The 17,780-nt window shown below is 54.5% G+C and overlaps 1 protein-coding gene across 1 annotated transcript in view; it reads right to left on the minus strand.

The window, feature by feature from the left end:
- ADGRE1 (adhesion G protein-coupled receptor E1) overlaps positions 1-17,780 on the minus strand; it is a gene marked incomplete at both ends in the record, with an annotated part of 39,323 nt that overhangs the window by 15,703 nt on the left and 5,840 nt on the right. Inside the window, 10 exons of the mRNA XM_080713021.1 lie at positions 1,907-2,048; positions 3,936-3,990; positions 5,192-5,338; positions 5,424-5,567; positions 6,445-6,594; positions 7,314-7,388; positions 8,898-9,017; positions 9,093-9,248; positions 9,471-9,624; positions 12,464-12,670. Coding sequence (XP_080569147.1) covers positions 1,907-2,048; positions 3,936-3,990; positions 5,192-5,338; positions 5,424-5,567; positions 6,445-6,594; positions 7,314-7,388; positions 8,898-9,017; positions 9,093-9,248; positions 9,471-9,624; positions 12,464-12,670 — 1,350 coding nt within the window. The remainder of the gene's footprint in view (positions 1-1,906; positions 2,049-3,935; positions 3,991-5,191; positions 5,339-5,423; positions 5,568-6,444; positions 6,595-7,313; positions 7,389-8,897; positions 9,018-9,092; positions 9,249-9,470; positions 9,625-12,463; positions 12,671-17,780) is intronic.

Here is a 17,780-nt window from a genome sequence, read left to right on the forward strand (position 1 = left end):
GCCCGCCCCTTCCGGCTCCTCCCCCTCGTGTCCCGCCTCTTCCGGCTCCTCCCGTGCCCCGCCCCTGCCTCCCTCTCTGCTCCTCCCCTTCTGCTTTCTTTTCTTGCTTCTCCATTCTGCCCGCCCCTTCCGGCTCCTCCCACCCAGCCCCGCCCCTGCCTCCCTTTCTGCCCCTCCCTTTCCTTTTTCTCCTTTTCCTGCCCTGCCCCTTCCGGCTCCTCCCACTCAGCCCTGCCACTGCCTCCCTCTGCTCCTCCCCTTCCGCTTTCTCTTCTTCCCTTTTTCCCGCCCCTTCCGGCTCTTCCCACCCAGTCCTGCACCTGCCTCAACCTTTCAGCTCCGCCCCCGTACCCCGCCCTTTCTGGCTCCTCCCCTCGTGCCCCCTTCCGGCTCCTCCCACCCAGCCCCGCTCCCGCCTCCCTCTCTGCTCCTCCCCTTCCGCTTTCTCTTCTTCCCTTCTCCCCGCCCCTTCCGGCTCTTCCCACCCAATCCTGCCCCTGCCTCAACCTTTCGGCTCCGCCCCTGTACCCCGCCCTTTCTGGCTCCTCCCCTCGTGCCCCCTTCCGGCTCCTCCCACCCAGCCCCACTCCCGCCTCCCTCTCTGCTCCTCCCCTTCCGCTTTCTTTTCCAACTTCTTCCTCTGCTCCTCCCCTTCACTTTCTCTTCTTCCCTTCTGCCCGCCCCTTCCGGCTCTTCCCACCCAATCCTGCCCCTGCCTCACCCTTCTGGCTCCTCCCCTCATTCTCCGCCCCTTCTGGCCCCTCCCATCTGACCCGCCCCTGTCTCCCTTTCTGCCCCTCCCCTTCCGCCTTCTCGCCTACTTCTTCCTCTGCCCCGCCCCTCCGGCTCCGCCCCTTCCACCTCTCCAGTTGCTTCCTCTTCTGCATCCCCTCCCTCTTCTTCCTTTGCTGCCTCCTCTCCTCCCTTTCCTCATGAATAAAGGGGCAGCTCCCGGAGCCAGGGAGAGCAGAGCCGGGGAAGGACGGAGACGAGGGGCCATTGGAGGCACCGGAAGCCGGGCGGTGGCTGCAGACAGGAGTTAAGGCTCCAACAGAATAACAACAAAGAGCTCAATGTGCTCAGCGTGGTTTAAGCATTATACAAGGTATGTTTCAAAACATAACATGGTCCCCCATTAGTATGTGCAATTTCTATGTATTTATGTTAATAAGATTTTTTTGTGGTACTGGGGATGGAACCAGGGGCATTCCACCTCCGAGCCCCACCCCCAGCCCTATTTTTTATTCTTTACTTTGAAACAGGGTCCCACTAAGTTGCAGAGGACCTCACTAAGCAGCTGACGCTGTCCGCGAACCACGATCTTCCTGTCTCAGCCTCCCGAATGCTGGGATGACGAGCGTGCGCCCCCACGCCCGGCTATTACTTAATGTTCTTAAAGAAACAAAACAACAGTAGTGAGAACGGATAGAGATTTATGGAGATTGATGTTAGAGGAAATAACTACAAAAAGAAGAACTCAGGCTTGTAATCCCAGTGCTTGGGAGGCAGAGACAGGAGGATCGCGCAGGTTTGAAGTCAGCCGCGCTGGTTAAGAGACCCTGTTTCCAAAAAAAAAAAATAGGTCTGGGAGTGTAGCCCAAAGGTAGACGGGTTTCCAGGAACCCCAGTACCACCAAAAAGAAGAAGAAGAAGAACTCAAATTTTTGGAGGAAATGAAACTGGGCTATATCCGGATTAGTTGGGAGTCCCACGGACTTATTTAGGTGAAGAAATACAGAACTGAACATGCCAAAAATAAGAAGGGCAGTTTGGCCATCTGTTGATATTTTTAAACTTACAGCCCTAGTAAATTAAATGTTAAATTACAACCCAACCCCGCGGTCATAGAGAAGAGTTCTGCGTATCCCTAAGCTTTAGCGTAAGCAACTACCCGCCCCATGGTTACCTGCAGCGACACAGTGGCAGCTCTGTTTCCGCAGGCGCCATCCAGAATGTGGAAGGTGGTGTTCACCAGCAGGCAGAAAGAGGCCTGTGTCCCCAACAAGACAAGGCTGTGGGCGCTCGTCACGGCCCCCAGAGAGTGCAGTCTACCAGCACAGACCCACATCTGAGCCTGGGGCTGGGCTGCATCCTGGACTCTAAAATTCTCAAAAATACACATGCTCGTTAGTGGGCTTTTTCTCCTGCACTGGAGGCTGAGAGGGGCTTTGGAGGCTGGGTCACCGGTGCTCAAACAGGCCTAGAGGGACGGGACAAGTTCTGCTCAATAGCCCCACAGGCGACCACAGCTCACAGTATCCACTTATTTAATTTATGAATGACTAGAGGAGACATGGACTCTTCCCAGCACAAGGAAATGTCAAGAAGATAAACAGCCATCACCCTGGCACTTGTGTTACAATATCCCACTGTAGCCCATTAATACGCAGTTATTGCACATTAATAAAAATTAACCAAGTATATAAGCATCCCGGGCTTTTAGTGCAGATGGACAAGCTATAATTGTCTGTGTTTATGGAGTTCAAAGTGATATTGTGATATATGTGTGCAAACAGGATGATTAAATCAAGCTAATTAACATATTACCACCCCTAATACCTATCACACTTTATAGTGGGAATATTTGAAATTTAATCTCCTAACACTTTTGAAATATGAGATAAACCATTATTAACCATAGTCAGCAAGTTATTTAATAGGTCTCAAAAAAGCTAATTTCTTCTCTCTAACTGAGACTCTGCACCACTCAGCCAGCGCCTCCCCGTCCCGCACCCTGGCCCTTTCACTACCGCTGTCCCTTCCATAAATAGCAAAACTATTTAGTGGGGCAAAAAGAGACATGTATGAGGAAAAACAACTGTGTTCCAAGTGGAGTAGCATTCAGCCATAAAGAAGGAACGGAGTTCTAAGCCACGAAGATGATCCTTGAACACAGGCTACGTGAAATAGGGCAGACACCAAGGGAGAAATATTGCACGAGTGTGTTAGGAAGTTTCTAGTATAAATAAATCCACAGAGAGAACGATGCTTTGTGCTTGCGAGGGGCGGGAGGAGGGGCCATAGGAATTGGCCACTTAATGGGTACAGGCTTTCCTTGGGGTGGGGGGTGATAGAAATATCATTAGACAAGCCGGGCGTGGTGGCGCACGCTTGTCATCCCCGCGCTTGGGAGGCAGAGACAGGAGGATCGCGCAGGTTCGAAGCCAGCCGTGCGCGCTGGCTTAGGAGACCCTGTTTCCAAATAAAAATGTAAAAATAGGTCTGGGAGTGTAGCCCGGAGGTAGAAGGGCTTCCAGGAATCCCAGTACCACCAATATATATATATATATCAGACAGGGTAACCAGATCCCTCCTGCCCAACCCAGCTATGGACCATCCATCCCGTATCACTCAGTGGCAGCACCTTCCTCTTTCAGTTTAAAAAAAAAAAAAACACTGGGGCATCTGCCTCTGTGTCTCCTTGCTTGTATTGTTGTAATTATTAGTGCAGTATTAATTGTATAAATACTGTGTTTTGGTGAAGCAACTTCATGCATGTATCAGAATGTGCTTTGATAGCGTCCGCCCTCCCCATTTCTTTCTCTTAAAGCCCCTCCACGGTCTCCTTCTCATGGGGAAGTGAGTCAGTAGTCACTAATAATCCCTTCATAGTCACTTAAAGGGAGGACGGTGCCTTTCACTCCCCTCTCACCATCTGGGAGGCAGAATTGATGGCAGGGCTAGTGCAGCCGTGTTGGGCTGCCAAGCAGGAGGCTGTGCCGATGCTGACAGTGCCACAGCCCCTTGTACCAGCTCTGCACTCAGAGCGTGGCAGAGGGGAGAGAGGAGTTGCTGTCTGGTCTGGGCTACTGTCAGCGTTTGCCTCGGTTAAGACTGCAGAAGCCAAGCGGCCTCGGCGCCTCCTTGGGTAACCTCAAGAGCTGGGAACGCTCAGGACACATACATGTTCACTGGGCGCTGCTCCTGCCTGGCACCGTCGGACCTGCTCCTGGCGGGGCGTCAGGTCTTCCCGACACTTGAAGGGGGCCCCTGCAACGCAAACAAAGCAACTGGAGAAGACGCAGGCGCAGCCCGGTGTGCCTGGAAAGACGCTGCTTCACACTCACCCATGTGACACACGACGGAAAAAGACGGTCGCCGTGCAGGTCAGAGCTGGGCACGACACCCGCTCGCAGGCACGGCCGGAGCCACAAACCCAAAACCCAAGCCACTTCCTCCAGCAAGACACAGGGCGACAGTGGGAAGGAGCCCTCGGAGGCCGCACGAGGCAGTGAGCTGTTCTTGCGTTGGGGAGGACCCCGTGCCTCTGTTTTGCTATTATCTTTCATCCCTGCCATTTGTAGATTGTGCTGGGGGTTGAGCCCAGGGGCGTCCTACCTCCGAGACACGCCCCCAGCCCTATTTTATTTATTTTTATTTGGAAACAGGGTCTTGCTAAGGTGCCGAGGCTGGCCTCAAACCTGTGACCCTCCTGTCTTAGGCTCCCAAGTACTAGGATGACAGGCGTGTGCCACCATGCCCGGGCTTTAAGGTACGTGTATTTTTAACATATCCAAAAAATCCTTCATTTGAAATTTTAACGCATAGTCCTATATTGCTTGGAGGCAAAAAGTCTTCAAATTCTTTTCCCTGACACCCAAAACCCTGCATTACTGGAGCTCTACCCACCCATCAGACACATCTAATGCCGCTTCTGCCCGAGCCTCAGGCCTTTGTGTCTAAGTTCGCACCTGCACCCCGGCTCAGCGCACACTGCGCCTCCCCTTATTCACGTCAGAGCACACTGGACTCTTCAGCTGTGCTCGCCACAGTTTCCATCCACAGTTAAGCAGTGCTGTGAGGCTCCTTCCCTGCACCCTAAGCCTACACACAGGGCAAGGCCCCTCTGCGCCCAGTCCAGGGTGCAGCTCTATACACAGCTGGTGCAGCGGCTCTGTTAAATTAGTCGATTAGGAGCTGATCCACGAATCATTTAGTGCCTAAGTGAATAAATGAATGAGTACATTAACTGATAAAAAGAACAAGAACAAGCCGGGCGTGGTGGCACCTGCTTGTGATCCCGGCACTCGGGAGGCTGAGGCCAGAGAATCGCGGTTCACAGCCAGCCTCAGCTACTTAGTGAGGCCCTGTCTCAAAACAGAAGGGCTGGGGTGTGGTTCTGAGGTGTGTGAGGGTCCAGACAGTACAGTCGGGGCAGACAGCACGTGCCCTGCACACACATGGACATTACTTTTGCAGCTGAAGTTGCCGTGGGCTGGGGAGCCTCCGGAAAGGGGGTGGAAGCCGCGGGTGCAGCCACAGCTATACGAGCCCAGGCTGTTGGTGCAGGATGAATTCGGGCCGCAGGGCAGTGGGTCTCGGAGGCATTCGTTAATATCTGCAAAGAACTCAAGATCAAGCAGCTCTGCGGGCCAGAGGAGACTCCCTCCCAGGCCCGGGCCAGTGCTCACCCTTGTACTCACCCCTGCACTGCACGTCGTGGCCCGTGAAGCTCTGCCCGCCGTGGCTGGGCGCAAAGCCAGGGCGGCAGGTGCAGAAGTAGCTCCCGGGGGTGTTGACGCACGCAGCGTGGGGCGGGCAGCCGCCGTGGGCACATTCGTCGATGTCTGCAGGGTAGAGAGAGTGCCGAGCCCGTCAGACTGCGTCCAACAAAGTGGATCCCAAAGATGGAGGTGAGCTCTGATACGGCACGCTGTGGGGACTCTGTCTCTGAAAATCACATGCTCGGTGCAATCAAGACACATGAGGTGCTGGGTGCAGGGACCTTTGCCTGTCATCCCAGTACCTGGGAGGCTGAGACGGGAGGACTGCAGGCTTGAAGCCAGCCTCAGCAATTTAGTGAGCCCTTATTTCCAAATAAAAAATCAAAAGGGCTGTGGGGATAGCTTGAAGATTGAAAAAAATGTCCCTGGTTCAATCCCTAGTACCGAACAAATAAGCAGAAATAAAACAGGGTGCCAGGCGTGGTGGCTCACGCAGGCCAAGACAGGCAGATCATGGTTCACGACCAGCCTCAGCTACTTAGCAAGGCCCTCTGCAACCCAGTGAGACCCTGTTTCAAAATAAAGAATAAAAACATAGGGCAGGAGGTATAGCTCGGGGGTAGAATGCCCCTGGGTTCAATCCCCGGTACTGCCAAAAAAATAATTAAAATTAAAAATAAATAAAAGGGGCTGGGGGCGTAGGACACATTTACAGCACCCCTGGCCCAATCCCCAGAAGGAGAGCAGCATTCTGAGGCCCAGGCCCCGACCCAGAAGCACTGGCACACCTGCTGCCCCGCCTGGAACTCCACGTCCTCAGGCGGGTGGGAGCCTCTGAGACCTGGGGCGCCAGCAAGTGCCAACCAGGGGCAGCCACGCACGCCAGGCCGGCGTGGACCTGCGGACACCCACCCGTGGAGGCCACACCACTCACGTGGTGTTGCCGAAGGCCTCGGCACGGCTGCTAAGCACTGAGAAGCCGCGAGGCCGGGGGAGTTACCTGTGCATCCCGACGGCTTGGCAGACGCAGGGGGCTGGACGCTGACTGTGGAGAACCCAGGCAGGCAGGAGCACACGTATGCTCCCGGGAGGTTGGTGCAGAGGGAATTGGGACCGCAAAGCGACGAGTTCTTGGTGCATTCGTCCACATCTAAGCAGAAAGCGGGTCTGAGTCGAGAGGACCAAGGAGACTCAGGCCAGAGGCCCATGGCCTCACCACCGAGGGGAGGCAGCGTGGGTCCCTGGCTTCCATCTCCTTTCTTTTTTATTTTTTTCTAGGTGCTGGAGATTGAACCCAGAGACATTCTACCTCCAAGCCACACACTAGCCCTTTGATTTTTATTTGGAAACAGGTCTTGCTAAGCCACCGAGGGCCTCGCCAAGTTGCTGAGTCTGGCCTCAAACCTGCGATCCTCCTGTCTCAGGCTCCCAGGTACTGAGATGACAGGCTCACTAGGTCATGGGCAAGGAGGGAGAGGGAGCAAGGTGGGGTCCAGAAGGAAGCACCCAGGCTGTGCACCTGCCTCTATGCACTCAGCCTCAATAGGATGTACGGTTACAATGTACCAATACACGCTGCTAAAAAGTAACAGTGAAGCCAGGATTTGTCGCCCACATTGTCATCCCAGCACTGGAGGCTGAGACAGGAGGATCGGTTCCAGACAGCCTCAGCTACTTAGGCCCTCTGCAACTCAGTGAGACCCTGTTTCAAAATAAAATAGGGTGGGGGTGTAGCTCAGAGGTAAATGCTCCTGGATTTAATCTGCAGAAGAAGAAAAAAGAGACCCTGAGCCCCCAGTGGACACTTCCTCCTACCTCTGCAAGATTCTGGCCCTCCACCGCCGGATTCATACCCCAGCCTGCACTCACAAGAGTAGCTGCCGAGGCTGTTATAGCAAACAGCATTCTCTGGGCACGTTCGGGGATCGGCACACTCATCCACATCTGACACGCAGAAAGAAAACCCAGGTCCATTTAAATGAGAAAATATAGCCGGGCCGGTGGCACACATCCGTCATCCGAGTACTTGGGAGGCTGAGACAGGAGGATTGCAGGTTTGGGGCCAGCCTCAACAATTTAGGAAGACTCAGCAACCTAGGAATATCCTGTTTCAAAACAGAATATATTTTTTAAAGGGCCAGAGATGTAGCTCAGAGGTAGAATGCCTTGGGTTCAATAGAGGTTTTCAAAACACAGTTATCAAAGTTTGCAAAAACGGCCAGCTCACACCGCCCTGCCTCTGCACTGGGGGGTGTGGACTGTACATCGTGTGACTTTGCACTCCTCCCTGGAAGAGGTAGAGCCTGATTCTCCAGCCTTAAATCCAGGCCACCAGACACTAACTTTGAGGGTGATTTATTACTTGGTGGTAGATAATTGCTACAAACATCAGCAAAGGAGAGGTGACTTTGCACATCTCTTGAACTAAGCTGAGGGGATGTGGTACCGCTGGGTCACACCGTGCCCTGCCCTGTGGAGTCACCATTCCTAGAAATGAACGCAGAACAGTCGTGCCGTGCTAGACAGGAAGGTGGAACCTGCATCTCGTGGTGGGGACGGATTCAAGAAGACCAAGCTAGGAGGAGGCCTGAGCCAAGAACAGAGAGGAGGAATCCAAGATGTGTTTAGCAGGTAGATTCCCCAAGAGGTGCTGACCGATTTCACATGGTGGGTTAGGGGAGAGGGGGGTACAAAAGGGACTCTGAGGCCTTAATTCAAACGCCTGTTAGGAAAAACCTCTGGAGTCTGAGTTACGGTGTGGAGTCGGCACATCCCCCACTGCCCATGTGTCAGGCACGTCCCCCACTGCTCATGTGTCGGGCACGTCCCCCACTGCTCATGTGTCGGGCAGGGCAGCCATGTTCATGGGGAGAACTGGACCCCGAGGGCCCCGACCTCAATCCATTTGTAGGGTTAGTAATTTGAATGAATTAATGGATGCTATCTGTGGGTGAGTGGGCGTGGCTGGAGGGCACAGGTGACGCACGGCCTTGGGGACTCTACGTGTCCTGGCCCTTCCCGTCTCCCTCCCAGGAGCTGAGCAGCTCTCCTCAGCCAGTCCCTGCGCCATGTTGGTTCCGCCTTGGAGTGGGCCAGCAATGAACAGAGCCTCTGAACTTGAGCCACATAAACTTCTTAATCCTCTTTTGGTCACAGGAAGTTTAATCTGACTGCCTGAGTTGGGTCGGAGCCTTCCCCAGGGAGCGTCTTCGGCTCTGTGTTGCTGACGGTTGGGCCCCATCCTGGTCCATCTCAGCTGCAGCCTGGCACGGTGCTGGACCCACGGGCGTTCGAACCCTGGCTGGGCCGCTTCACAGCCGTGCGCCCTGGGGAAGCCTCCCTCTCTGAGCACCACTCTTCTCTTCTCTGGGGATCCTCATCCCACCTCGTGGGCCTTCCTGCAAGGTAGCTGGGCTGACTCGGGAGGGGTGGTGCATGGCGGGTGCAACCTACCTTGGCAGGTGTTGCCATTGGTTTCGAAGCCCACCTCACAGGCACAGTGGAAGCTCCCGGGGGTGTTGACACACAGCGTGCGTGCAGGGCAGGCGTCGCCGTTGCGACACTCGTCCACGTCTGCGGCACAGGGCGGGTGAGTGGGACGCGGCGCCCCTCCCGGCAGCAGGCGCCCGCCCGCGCCCCGAGCTCTACCTGTGCAGCTGAAGCCGCTCCCCTTGAACGGGGTCCAGCGGTTCCCGGTGGGGGACAAGAAGCCAGGCAGGCAACTACAGCTGAACCTCCCAGGCAGGTTCTTGCAGACACCGTGGGGACCGCAGGGATGGGGGCTCACCGCACACTCGTCCACATCTGGGTGAGGGGGGGAGAGGGATGTTGGATAGCATCCCCCCCCCCCGTATCCTCTTCACTGGGCGGCAGGCCTTGGGCTTTCTCCCGTCACGCGTGGGCCTGGGTGTTCTCTCTTTAAATGCCAGAGGGCGGCACGGTGCCCAAGCGTGGGTCACGGGGAGGTGGCGCATCCGAGCCCCCACCGCCTCCTGCCAGGGCGCTGAGCCGCCCCCACTCACTCACCCAAGCACTGCACGCCCGGGGCGCTGAAGCGCATCTGGGCTCCGCTGCTGGGCTGGAAGCCGCGCTTGCAGGTGCAGTAGAAACCGCCCACAGTGTTGGTGCAGGTGGCGTAGGAAGGGCACGCCATCGTGTCCAAACACTCATCCACATCTGACTCGCGGGAGGAAGAGGTGGGACAAGATCAGAGAAGTCAGCGGGGCCACCGGGGACCCATAGAGGGAAGAGTGGTTCCCCAAAGCACAGGCGGAAGTCCAGGCCCCCGGGCCATCGATGGCATCTCCCCACCCCCACTTGGCTTTGGGCTTGTTTGAACCCAGAAGCTCGATCAGGGGATCCGCACGGCGTAGATCCCCCGTGAAGTATGTCTAGCATTCCTTTATTCATAAAATTATTTAAGGATTATTTGGGTTAACATGTGTGATTGGCATTTTGTGTATAAGCATTATAACTAAAACTGATGGGCAGCGGCTTGTGAGAGACTCAGGCAGCAAAGACTTTTCCCCAAGGATAAAGTTATTGGGCCCAACATCAAGTTCAAACTGACCTTAGTTGGAGCCACTGGATAAGATCGGGTTCGAGTCGGCCTCGTGACGTGAGGCAAAGCACACTGTGATTGTTTAAATGTCTGGCACCCTGCCCTAAACTCTATAAAAAATAAAACTTTTCCTGTCCTTGGAGATCCTGCTTGCATGGCTATGCCCTTGCTTTTCTGCCAAAAAATAAAGTATAAAAATTGTAACAAATCCTGAATAAAATGGAGAAGATTGAATCTGATTTCATGTGGCAATCCTTCTCTCATTCGACCTCAGCTCCTCTATCACCAACACACAAACCTCGACTCATGCTAGGGCTGGACCCCAGCAGGGTCTTCCGCCTGAGCCATAAACCCAGCCCTTATATCTTTATGTTCAAACAGAGTCTCACTAAGTTGCTGAGGGTCTTGTTAAGCTGCTGAGGCTGGCCTTGAACCAGTGATCCTCCTGTCTCAGCCTCCCAAGTCCTGGGATGACAGGCATGCACCTCCATGCCTGGCTCCGTTTATCAGTTTAACGGCGCATCAGGCCAGGTGCAAACCCTCGAGATGCCTTCCCCGCTGCGCTGCCTGGCCAGCCCAAGCCCATCCTTGGAGTCTTGCTTGATGACTTCTTCTTCTAAGCCTCCGTCCCCGACTCCCCAAAGCTCATCTCTATGACACTTCTCACCACGGAGAGCGCAGATCCCCAGGGGCTAGAGCGGCGGTGAGCAGAGCAGCTGCCCTCCAGAGACAGCCAGCCCTGCCAGATGCCCCCAGGGACAGCAAGAAAGCAACCTCTCGCTGCCCCAGTGCATGGACGGCTGTGGAAGAGGCTCAGAGAGGGCCAGTGACCTGCCCAGGACACACGCCGGTTGGCGGCAGAGAGGACATTTCAACACCCAAATCGCACGCTTTTAACGACTGTTACGGGACAGAGGTTAGATGCAGTTGGAGTGGAGTGAGTTCCCAGGCAGTTTCTAGAAAAAATCCTATGCAAAAAAAAGTTTGTAATTGTTTGGAGTCTGTCGCTCGGATGGACCATGAGAGCTCAGAGGCGGGATTTGTGTCTGTGGACTGCCTGATAAATCAGTGTGGGATGAATGACAATCTCAGCCCGAGTGGAGTTGTGTTCTGGCTGGGGGCAGAGGGAGGAGGGCCTGGGGAAGGGGATCAAGATGGGAACCGGCCGTGGAGGCGCACACCTGTCACCAGCACGTGGGAGGCTGAGACCAGAGGGTCACAGGTTCCAGACTTGCCTCTCCCACCTGGGAAACTTCAATCCATCCATGTGCTCACAACATCATGTATGTGCTCACAAAGGTTTTCAGACAATCTCCAGAGATCCTTGCTCAGAAAATCCTACAAGCTGAGCTGGGCGTAGTGGCGCACACCTGTGATCCCCGTACTCAAGAGGCTAAGACCGGAGGATCACGGGTTCACAGCCAGGCTCAGCTGCTTAGTGAGGCCTCTGCAATTCAGTGAGACCCTGTTTCTAAATAAAGAATAAAAATAGGGCTGGGGCTGTAGCTCAGAGGTTGAATGCCCCAGGTTCAATCTCCAATAGAGAAGGAAAAGAAAGAAGGAAAGAAAGAAAGAGAAAGAAAGAAGAAAGAAAGAAAAGGAAGGAAGGAAGGAAGGAAGGAGAGAAGGACTCCACACACATCGGCTCACATCTGACTGCAGGGTAATCCCACCTCTGCGCCAGCTTTCAAGCTGGGAAAAGGGCTTGTTTTCTCTGGGGACTGAGGCTACTCAAGCTCCACCTGGTGGCCAGGTGCTCTTCTGGACGGTGTAGATTCTATAGATTCGGCACGGAGCAAGGCACGCCATGTTCCCCAGCCTCCCAGAGCCAGCCGTGTGGACCACTGCGGAGCATACCAGAGGGTCGATGTTGAGCTCCGCAGGAGAGCGGGGACGGAGCCGCCCTCTGTACTGGCTCTGTCAATCCTGGCTGTCTTTCCAAAGGAACCAAGAATCCCGCGGTGGTGCGTGCACAGCCAGGCTCAGAGCGGCACAGGTCCAAGAGCCAGGTCAGGGAACCTGCCCAGTGCCTGGTGGATGGAGCTATAGCTCTGTGTGCTCAGCAGAATTTCGCTCAGCCCCAGAGAACAAAACAACATCATTTTCCCGGAAAGGGGATGAAACTAGAGTCGGCCAGTCTCAGAAGGTCACGGTCAAGTGATATTGTGTCCTATGTGGAAACTAGAGAGGAAACAGGAACTGCGGGGGCTTTAGATAGAGGAGCGGGCACAGAAGAGCGGAAGGGGCCCGGGGTGGGGGGAGGCAAAGCTGAGGAGCCTCCCTCGCTCGTCCTCTGCCCCGCGTGGAGTCACTGCTCGGGACAGCAGGTGGACCTGGACAGAAGCAGACTGAGACCTGTGTGCACACCGCTTCTGTGGCGTGGACCCTCCCTGCTACGTAAAATTGCAATATGCCAATCAAACCTGTTTTAAACATGCTGCAGTCACTGGCATGGTACCGAACAGACAGAAAAGTGAAGCGGGCCAAGGATGTCGGTATGAGCGGGCCGAGCCTTTCTTGGACAGTGCAAAGCCCGGGGGCAGGACCCGGCCTGGTTGTTGGAGGCACAGCAAGGCACCCCTGTGGCTTGAGGAGGGAGGAGAGGAGAGGACGGGTCATGCAGGGCCTCGTGGGCTGCACGAAGGGCAGTGGGAGCCATGGAGGGCTGTGGGCAGAGGAGGGAGGGACTGGACTCCGGTGTGCTCAGGAGCCCTCCATCCGCTGCTGGACGGGTACGGAGCTGGAGGCCAGCGCAAGGTCCCGAGAATCATCTGAGACACGTCCTGCTCAGTATGAGTAAGGCAACACGGAGATGGCCGCTCGGTTGACCAAAGCCAAGACTCAGAACAGGGACGGAGCTTTCCGCTCAAGAGCCTCTGTCTCTAGACACCCTCAAAGCCTGGTCCCCCCTGCGCTTCCTCGGCCCCCCAGGGCGCCTCCAGGCAGGGCAGCCACGTCACTCCAGTTTGCTGGAACTTTGCTGTGTTTAGCACTGAACTTTCAGCACCCTGGGAAACTCCTGAGCCTCAGAAAGTCCAGGATAAGGCCGGCGTGGTGGCACACACCTGTGACCCCCGCACTCGGGAGGCTGAGACAGGAGGATGGCAGGCTCAAGGCCAGCCTCAGCAACTTCGTGAGACCCTGTTTTGACATAAAAATAAAAAGGACTGGGGGTGTAGCTGGGAGGTACTATGATTCCCCTGGGATCAATCCCAGGGCCAAAAAGAAAGACACATCCAGGCTCCACTCACGGGTGTGGCGCTGGATGCCACGCGGGCTCATGTGACCTGCTAGGTCATGGCACCCACCAGCGGGAAGAGGGAGGAGCACTGCGAGGGGACAGGGCTGGAGGGAGTCCAGAGGAAGGTGCTGATAACAAGGTCACTCCAGCTGCAGCCTGGCAAATAGGAACTGGATGGTGGGTGCTTGTCCTTCCAGAGAAAGAGGAGGGAGAGAGGAGGAGGAGAAGAAGAGGAGAAGGAGGGAAAGGAGGAGGGGAGGAGGGGATGGGGAGGGAGAGGAGGGAAAAGAGGAAGAAGAGGGAAGGGGAGGGGAGGAGGGGGAGGAGGAAAAGGGAGAGGAGGGGGAGGGGCTGAGGGAGAGGAGGGGGAGAGGAGGAGGAAGGAGGGGGAGGAGGGAAAGGAGGAGAGGAGGAGGGAGAGGGGCTGAGGGAGAGGAGGGGGAGAGGAGGAGGAAGGAGAAGAAGGAGGGAGGGGAAGGAGGGAGAGGAGGAGAGCAGGAGGGAATGATGCTGAGGAGGGGAGGAGGAGAGGAGGAGGGAGAGGAGGGCAGCAGTGGGGCTGCCGTCCCTGAGCTCGTTGGGTCTGAGCACCGGGGGAAGGGCCGTCTTTTCTCATTTAACCCTCAGTCCCACTGGCCCCTCTGCAGGGCGAAGGAGGCTCTGATGGGCGTGCTGAGATGCCCAAGGTCACGGTGGCACTGGCTCGGCTCTGCCCCGCCCGCCTTGGTGCCTGAGGCGTGGGCACGGGGAAGCGCAGGGTGACCTTTTGGAAGCACATTGGTGCCAGTTCCTCCTTTTGTCCTGTTCTGTTTTGTGGTGTTTGGACTGAACCCAGAGGCATTCTACCTTAGCGCCACACCCTCACCCTTTCTTATTTTTTATTTTGAAACAGGGTCTCACAAAGTTGCTGAGGCGAGCCTCCAACCTGCCGTCCTCCTGCCTCGACCTCATGGTTGCTGGGACTGTGGGTAGGCACCACCGCAGCCTGCTTATTGATCTGAGCGGGGAAAATAAAGTTGTTGCAGCAGCACACATATAGGGCTGCAGAGAGAGCTGTAGTTGGGATTTTGTGTGTGAGGGGGAAGGATACTGGGTGTTGAACCCAGGGGTGGTCTACCTCTGAGCGACATCCCCAGTTCTATTTTAGTTTTTAGTTTGAAACAGGGTCTCACTAAGTTGCCAGGGCTGGCCTTGAACTCTGGATTCTTCTACCTAAGCCTCCCAGGTACTGGGATGACAGCATGAGCCACCGTGCCCAGTTCTAGTTGGGATTTTAATAGTCCCCAAAAGGCATGGGTCAAAGGCTTGGCGCTACTGGGAGGTGCTGGATCCTTTGAGAGGCGGGGCCTAGCCGAGTGCGGTGGCGCACGCTTGTCATCCCAGCACTCGGGAGGCTGAGACAGGAGGATCGTGGTCCGTGGACAGCCTCAGCTACTTAGCGAGGCCCTCTGCAACTCAGTGAGACTCTGTTTCAAAATAAAGAATGAAAATAAAATAGGGCTGGGAGTGTAGCTGGGAGGTCGAATGCCCCTGGGTTCCATCCCCAGTACCATAAAAAGGCGGGGCCTGGTGGGAGGTGTTTAGGCTGTTGGGAGCATTTCCTGGAAGGGGCTGTGGGACCCTAGACTCTTCCTCCTTCTCTCTTTCTTTTTCTCTTTGTCTTCCTCGCAGTGAGCATCAAGGGTGTTTGTTCATCGACCACACCCGTGATGAGTTGCCACCGCTGGCTCAGAGCAACGGAGCCGACAGGTCCTGAACTGAAACCTCAAAAACTGAGACCAGATAAGCGTTTTTCCTGTGTAAGCTGGTTGTCTGCTAACACAGAAAGCAGAATGCGCGTGTAAACAGTTTAACACCAAGTTGATTACTGAGTCCTGATGAGAATTATCATCTAGAAAGAAAGCAAACAATTATGAGGGAGAAAGGACGTCCTAAGGCCCCTATGAACATCCCAAGACCCAGGACCGAAGGACTGAAAGTGTTTCCAGCAAGCTGCGACCTAGAAGCAGTGTGTGGTCTGCTGAAAGGGGGTCTTAAACTGTGAGAGGGCCTCCAATCCGGCTATCCCTGTGGATTGGGAGCACTGTTATCTGTACTTCACTGTTGAGAAAACCCAAGACCAGGGCAGTTATACGGCTCGCCTGAGGTCACACGGCAATGTCAGGAAGCAGAAAACGTCACGGGGTGGGTATAAAATAACCCCTAGAAAGGCTGTCTGTGTGAGCAGGGCTGGAGGAGGTGTGGCCGGCTGGGGATGTGGCCTCGGGGCTGCCTCAATCCCTGACCCCTCCTCTCTTCCCCCACCCCGCCTGCCCTGTGGCTGCAGTTCCTGCCTTGGAGCTGGCCAGCCATGAACAGAACCTCTGAAACCGTGAGCCAAAGAAACCATTTCTCCTCTAGGGATTTTTGTTACAGCAACTACAACAACAAAACCTGGCTAAAACAGAAATTTTTAAAACTCCTGGAGCAAGAATCAGGAGATCTGCACAGAAAATGTCCAAATAAGGCTCAGTCTCCTGGAACAAAAAAACACCCTCCTCAGGAAGCATCCCTGAGTCACCCCAGGCACATGGATCCTCTCGCCTACTCACCCTCTGTTGTGAGTCCCAGGGAAGGTGCTGGAGTCAGTCCCCAGCTGTGCAGAACACAACACCCTGCCGAGAAAGCGGAGACAAGCATCATAAACCTCAAGTTGCTCCCGGCCTGGCCCGGCCGGGGACGCCCCGCTGAGGACAGACACGCCCACTCCACGTGATCTTCACGACAGCTGCTCCCAAGTCTGCACACTTGTCTGTCTTACATAGTTTGGTCCTCACATCACGTTTTATTATTAATCGCCACATCACAATTGCACATATGTATGGATATGGTTGGATATTTTGACACATACATTATGTTGCATCATAATCAAACCAGGGCATCTATCATAACCTTCACCTCAGACATTTATAAGTTCTTTGTGTGGGGAACATTTGAAGTCCTGTCTTATCTCCTAGATTTTTGTTTGTTTTTTTGCTTGCTTGCTTTTTTGCGGGTCTGGGGATGGAGCCCAGGGGCATTCTACCTTCAAGCTCCACCTCCAGTCCTGTTCCTTATTCTTTTTTTTTTTTTTTTTTTTTGAAACAGGGTCTCACTGAGCTGCAGAAGCCTCACTGAGTAGCGGAAGCTGTCAGTGAACCGCGATCCTCCTGTCTCAGCCTCCCAAATGCTGGGATTATAAGCGTGCGCTGTCACGCCCGGCTCTCCTAGTTATTTTGAAATATACAAAGAAATAAAAACATGCCACCATGTAGTATGGAGGGGCCGAGTGTGGGATTCCCTCGGTCTCCACTGACTCTGAGTTTCTCACGGACTCAGCCCGACCAGTGAGTCTGGAAGTTTGCGGTGCTTTCATCACTATCATCACGACCTTCTCATTTTCCTTTCTAGCTCTTTCTACATAATTACGTGTAAGTCTGACCCCGTCATGAGGAGCCCCTCTGTTTTGCTTGTCGGGGAGGTTGTCTGCTCATTTCTGAAGGCTGGCTCTGCTGGGTTAATGCTCCGGGCTGGGAGGTGTTTTCCTTTGAACACTGGCACATATTACCCCATCCTCTTCTGGCCTGCGAGATTTCCGCTAAGAAATATGCCGATTGTCTGACGGGTATTTCTAATATGTGATCTGATGCTTTTATCTTGGTGCTTTTATTTTAAATTTATTTAGTATCAGGGATAGAATGCAGGGGCAATTCTACCTCTGAGCTCCCCCCCCCCCGGGGCCCTTTTTTATGTTTCGCTTAGAAACCGTGTCTCGCTAAGTTGCGGAGAGCCTTGATACGTTTGCGAGGCTGGCCTGAAACCTGTCTCCACTTCCTAAATACTGGGATTACAGGTTTGCAACACCACGCCCAGCTCTTGGCACTTTGGGAATTTGCTTTGCTTTGACCTTTGACAGTTCAGCCATGTTTGCCTGAGAGAAGACTTTTTTAGGTTGAATGTATCTGGGGACCTTTGAGCTTCCTGGATCTGGATGTTCATACATCTTTTACTGGCTGGGGCACGTTCAGCTATCATTACCTGTGCTTTTCCCATTGCCCCTCCCCTGGAACTCACGTAATGTAAACATTCATGGACTTAATGATGCCCCACAAGTTCCACAGAATTCATATTTTTATCTAACTGGGTTATTTCAAAAGACCTGTCTTCAGACTCAGAGATTCTTTCTTGCAAGCACAATCACCGCCCCATCTGGGGACCCCAGGCTCAGCACCGCTGCATGGCTGTGTCCACGAACACCCACAGCCAAGGCCACCAATATCCCTGACACTGGCCACAGCTAGAAGCCTAGAGGAGGACATACCATTCTACCCACCCAGGCCCAGGTGCACGGATAGAGCCCCAAGGGACATGGAGAGTGAGGAAATGGAACAGCTCTTGCCACGCATCAGGAGCTCGATGCTTCTCTAAGAAACAGACTCTCCCAGGAAAGAGGCGACCTAGGGGTCTAGAGGTGTGGCTCGGTGGTACTGCCCTGCCTCGCATACACAGGCCCTTT

This window comes from Muscardinus avellanarius, assembly GCF_963383645.1.
Source record: "Muscardinus avellanarius genome assembly, chromosome: 16".
Taxonomy (NCBI): Eukaryota; Metazoa; Chordata; class Mammalia; order Rodentia; family Gliridae; genus Muscardinus; species Muscardinus avellanarius.